Source organism: Hordeum vulgare, chromosome 6H (genome assembly GCF_904849725.1).
Source record: "Hordeum vulgare subsp. vulgare chromosome 6H, MorexV3_pseudomolecules_assembly, whole genome shotgun sequence".
In the NCBI taxonomy this organism is placed as follows: domain Eukaryota; kingdom Viridiplantae; phylum Streptophyta; class Magnoliopsida; order Poales; family Poaceae; genus Hordeum; species Hordeum vulgare.
The window spans coordinates 544,279,492-544,285,202 of NC_058523.1; the positions used below are offsets into that span (position 1 = coordinate 544,279,492).

Here is a 5,711-nt window from a genome sequence, read left to right on the forward strand (position 1 = left end):
ATGGCTGGAATGAAGATCTTGTCAGGCAAATGTTGTGGCACGTTGAGTAAGTTTTCTCTATTCCATTTCCTCGTCATGATATGACGGATTTTATTGTGTGGAGTCATACAAAAAGCTGAAGTTTTCGTTTTTCGTTTGGCCTACGAAACTTCGTAGAATTTAGAAACATTATAACCGCGCATCTTTCCAATCCTTTCAGGCCACTTTCATTTTGGGCCATCAGATCTTTAGATTTATGTGTATTTAGCCGTCTGATTTCCTTTTTTGGTCGCTCTGGTGTTTCACATCGAGAGGTATGTATTGGGCCGTTGCTTCAATAACATTTTCGGTTATCTCATATTAAAATGGCCCTAGTGGGTTTTGCCTGCGATGGGGGACTGGTGGGCTTGATGGCGGAGTCGTCCGCTCCAGCATGGGCGATCGATTGAAGTGCACCCTCAAATTGTCGAGTTAAGTTGTCGTTCCTAATCTTCTATTCTTAAATAGTTATAGTCCATTACCTATTTTTCCTCTTCATGCAATCATGCTACATCATCAAGTCATGCTTATGGTTATAAGTACTTATTTGTACTCTTCATGTAACTACCTATTTTTCTTCCTCATGCAACCATGCCACATCATCAAGTCATGCATGTGGTTATAAATACTTATTTTCCCTCTTCATGTAACTATCTATTTTCCTCCTAATGCAACCATGCCACATCATCAAGTCATGTATGTGGTTATAAGTACTTATTTTTCCTTTTCGTGTAACCATGTCACATCATCAAATGTTGCATGTCGACATAAACTACAAAAATTTATGCACTAATCTACCCATTGTTTCACTAATTTTTGTGTGGGCATAAATGGTATAAACATTGGATGCTTATTGTTTCACTCTAATAGTTTATAATTTTATACATCATTTTGTGAAATGCTTCATATGATTTATTGTTTTTAAAATAGAAACCGATAGCAATCCTTTTTTTACAATAATTTTATTTGTTATCATATATTTATGCATATATTTATCATGTTTTCCGCAGCAACGTGAAGGACATTATCTAGTGGCCATTGATGTTAGGTAAGGTGTGCGACTCCTCGACTTCAATCAATTTGCCTCCCTCCTCTTATTTATATGTCCTTAGAGCAAGTACAATAAGGTACAGTCAGCAGGCTGTAAGGATTAAAATATCATATTTTTGCTGAGTTGGATGAGAGAGAAGAGGAGAGAGAAGGAAAACGGGCTCTTCGTAAAGAGCCAGCTATAGCACGTGCTCTTAGGTGCTTTGTGAGAATGAAAGATGGATCATATATGATAAAAGTAGTACTCTTTTATAACTAACTATTGTACAAGCTAGCTATAAGATGGGTTATAAGATGACTTATAGCCAGCAGTTGGCTATACTATTAACCATGCTCTTACGGCATCTTCCATCGATCGGTGTTTCCAGCTACTCGGAAGAATATGTAGGGGATCCCTCTCAGCATTCTCAGACCCCGTCTCCTGTCGATGGACGGCGACTGGTAAGTTCTGGACGGCGCCGGCATACTCTATCCAATTCGAGGGAGCGAAGCCCACAAATTTCAATGACATCATCTGATGCACCGGTCAAGTGTAAGGTGTTCTCATGGCTTGCCATCCTAGGAAAGTGTCTGACGGCTGACAACTTGGCAAAGAGGGGGCTGGCTGCGCGCACAACCCTTCCTGTTCCCTGTGTTCTGTTGCTCCGGAAGACGCGGTTCACATGCTTGCCAATTGCCCATCCTCTTAGGCGATGTGAGAGCGAACACTGCAATTCTGTAACTTTCCGGTCGGACTGATTCTCTTTCTCTGTTGCTTCATACCTTGCACCATTGGTGCTTGCTGTTTCTTGTAATGCTCGTAGCTCGGCCTGCAACTCTCCTGTTATTTATTCATCTATAATTCAATGATAAGAAGTGATCATGTTTGTTGTTTTGAACATGCTATTACCGAATAATGAAATTTCTGGTCCAATAACCATGTGAGAAGTCAGGAGCATCCCAAATTCATTTAGTTATCTCAAGAACCTCAAGTACATGTAAGATTTATTTCCAAGGTTGTTGATCGCTAAGCCTTCCTGTTGCCGACAAAAGATTATTTTTATTTCTTGTCCTCTTGTTGCTACTAGAAGTTGAACAGGAACAACACCTGGGATTTTTAGGTAATTCACTAGCAACCATGGAATGTTCTGCTATTATGTATGTTTTTCAGTCTCTTTTCCTTTTGCCTCCATGGAATCTGGAGATAATGATATGCCTACATCAAGTAGGGAGAGATTTTAATAATTTTCGTTACTCAACGTGACCTAAATACTGAGATCGTGGATTACTATTTATCTATGAAAAAATATGCCTCCACATCACCGATGTCTTATGATAATCCACTCTATATGGCTTTACAATGTTGTCTACTCCCTCCGTCACGATTTAGAAGGCGTACTTGGAAATTCTCTGAAACCTAAGTGATTATTGATTGGTTGTGAGATGTGCTTAAAAATAGTATTCACACTATGCATGTATATAAAAGTAGTACAATGAAGCCTTGTCTATTGTGAAAATACATGTAAATTTAATCGTATTTTCTAAACTGTAACACAGGGAGTAGTTAAATCAAAAGTTAAAATTTGATCCAGAATAGGAGGGCCTAATAAACCTGGACACACAAAGTACTGTGTAAGCTCTGCACTAATTGATCGAGGGACATATGTACATTGATATAAGGCCAGGGTCGGCCCTCTTGTTATTCTAAAATATGGAAAACACTACAAATAAACTATTGGTCAAAATTGTATCTTGAAGTTTTTGTAGAGGTATCGGAAATGTCACTTAATCTAGTACTAAGGCTGGTTGTAATGAAAGTACCATAAGTAGTATCACGCATGTCAAGTAGGCATATTTAATGATGTGACATGAATTTAAATAAATAAAGATATGATTGAGTATCATATTATGATATCGTATCATATTAAATGTTATGCTACTATGTGTCATGCATGACAATAAATGAATCGTTCTATGATACTAGCATATGATACTATGCATTACGGATGTAGTATCATACAGTAGTATCATAGCCTAGTGCACATCTCCGTCTCCTGCATCGGATACCGTGAGTGTTCAATGATGGAGATCCGTTCTTTTGTTTTTCATGCAAATCCTTGGGCCTCCCTGCATACTCAATAATTAATTTGTGAGCTTTGCATGATTGCAATGTATCCCTGCAGGTATCCACGTATTACTCCACCACCTAAACGATATATGTACGTTGATATATAATGGTTCTGCAATGCATCAGTAGTGTTTGCGTCCCCTGCAAATACACACGCATTACTCCGCCGCCCAAACGATATCCGTGCGTTGATAGATAATGGTTCTACAATGCATCAATAGTGTTTGTTGCATGATTGCAATGCATCCCCTGCAGATACCCACACATTACTCCGCCGCCCAAACGATATCCGTACATTGATATATAATGGTTCTACAATGCATCAGTACGGTTTGTTGCATGATTGCAATGCATCCCCTGCAGATACCACGCATTACTCCATCGCTCAAACGATATTTGTACGTCAATATATAGTGGTGCTACAATACATGAGTTGTGTTTGTCGCATGATTATAATGCATCCCCGGCAGATACCCATGCATTACTCCACCGCCCAAACGATAAACTATAATGGTGCTGCAATGCATCTTTTGTGTTTGTTGCATGATTGCAATGCATCCCGTGCAGATATCCACGCATTACTCCACCTCCCAAATGATATCCGTACGTTGATATATATAATGGTGTTGCAATCGGCAGCCATGAAAACCAAAAACATAACATGGAGATGAAGATCACCGCCTCCACCCTGCTGCTGCTTGTTGGCGGTATGCTGGTCCATGTCCTGCCTACGATCTGCACGGCGGCCGGTGGGTTCAGCCTGCCACTAGTCGCCAACCACGGCGGGGGCAGGTACCGCGTGGACGCCGACGGCTTTATGGTCGTGAACGCCACGAGCTTCCACCACCGTCCCCCGCTGACGCCCCCCCTGGAGTACACGTATGGCGTGGCCGTGACCATCGGCACGGGCCGCGGCAAGTCGACATACTTCCTCGTGCTGGACACGGCCAGCAGCCTGCCGTGGATGCGGTGCGCGCACTGCTTGCCGGTGCAACGACAACGTAGCCCCGTGTTCGACCCTAGCGACTCGAGCAGCTACCGCCCTCTCCATCCGACGAGCCCCCTGTGCCGGGCGCCCAACCCCGTCCTCCCCGCCGGCGACAAGTGCTCCTTCCACCTCCCAGGGGAGGCACACGGCTACGTCGGCACCGACACCATCATCTTGGGTAATCCGACTTTACCTATCCATAGCGTCGCCTTCGGGTGCGCGCAGAGCACCGAGGGGTTCGACACCAAAGGCACGTTCGCAGGCACGCTGGGCATGGGCAGGCTGCCTACCTCCCTCATCATGCAGATCAAGGATCGTGTCGGCTCGCGCTTCTCCTACTGTCTGATCGGCCTAGGTCACAGCCAGGGCCGGAACGGCTTCATCCGCTTCGGCGCTGACATCCCGGATCCCACGCTTCTGGTCCACCATCGCATCAAGATCCTTCCTACGCCGCCACACCTGCCGCACGGCGTCGCCGACTCGGCCTACTACGTGAAACTTCTGGGCATTAGCCTCAACGGGACCCCGATCCCGGGCATCCGGCAGGCTATGTTCGAGCGGCGGAGCGATGGGTCAGGAGGGTGCTTCGTGGACGCCGGCACGCAGGTCACCCATCTGGTGCCGGCGGCGTACGCGGTCGTGGAGGAGGCGGTGGCGCACATGGTGCAGCAGTGGGGGTACAAGCGCGTGCGCGACCCCAACTTCAGCCTGTGTTTCCGGGAGCATCCCGGGATCTGGTCGCACATCCCGAAGCTGACGCTCGACTTTGAGGGTCCGGCGAGCCGGACGGTCGCTCACCTGGAAATCGTCTCGCGGAACCTCTTCCTCAAGGTTGACAACCAGCCATTGGTGTGCTTTGGGGTGTACCGCACGAGCAGGGGCAGCCCGACGGTCGTCGGCGCGATGCAGCAGGTGGATACGCGATTCATTTTCGACCTCCACGCCAACACCATCACCTTCCACCGGGAGAGCTGCGAGGCCGACACCGTGGCCACCCCGTCCGAGTGGTGACCTTGTACGTACCCTTCATCCGCTACTCGCGGATCATTAGCCACTTATCATATCCTTGTGCGCCATGCGCACCATCCTTAACTGAGTGAGTGGCAACTCTGAATACATATATGTATATAATAAACCATGAAGATTCATGCATGCACAGTCCCCTCCCTCTTTTAGCTAAGATGCATGGAGAAGTGCAGAAAGCAAGAAAGAGATCTCTTTTTGTTTTCCTGAACACAGTATATACACAAGCAAATAAAAGCAAGAGATCTCGGGGCAATGTTCTCATACGAGTTTTCTTTCTTCTTTTTTTTAGTGGGAAACTCATACGAGTTAATTAGGCAACCTCAAAATTAAGAATAAACTAGACGACACCTCCCACGTTTTTGCGGGAAATGGTTGCTATATATTTTGATGAAGCTGGGATATGAATATTTGATTATGTAGTGCAGAAAATAAAATACTCGACAGGAACACCCATTGCTTACTACCGAGTCAGAATTCAGGTATAAAAATAGTACTTATAACAAATGTTTAATCCTTATCGAA

The 5,711-nt window shown here is 45.1% G+C and overlaps 1 protein-coding gene across 1 annotated transcript; it reads left to right on the forward strand.

Annotated features, from left to right (window-relative positions):
* The first annotated feature begins 3,807 nt into the window (after positions 1 to 3,807).
* On the forward strand, positions 3,808 to 5,315 carry LOC123402392 (aspartic proteinase nepenthesin-1-like). Its single transcript, XM_045096306.1, has one exon. It carries the CDS (start codon positions 3,837 to 3,839, stop codon positions 5,172 to 5,174), a length of 1,338 nt encoding a protein of 445 aa, XP_044952241.1. The 5' UTR covers positions 3,808 to 3,836; the 3' UTR covers positions 5,175 to 5,315.
* The last annotated feature ends 396 nt before the right edge of the window (positions 5,316 to 5,711 follow it).

Coding starts and splice junctions, on each gene's coding strand:
- LOC123402392 (XM_045096306.1), top strand. CDS start 3,837: ATGGAGATGAAGATCACCGCCTCCACCCTGCTGCTGCTTGTTGGCGGT.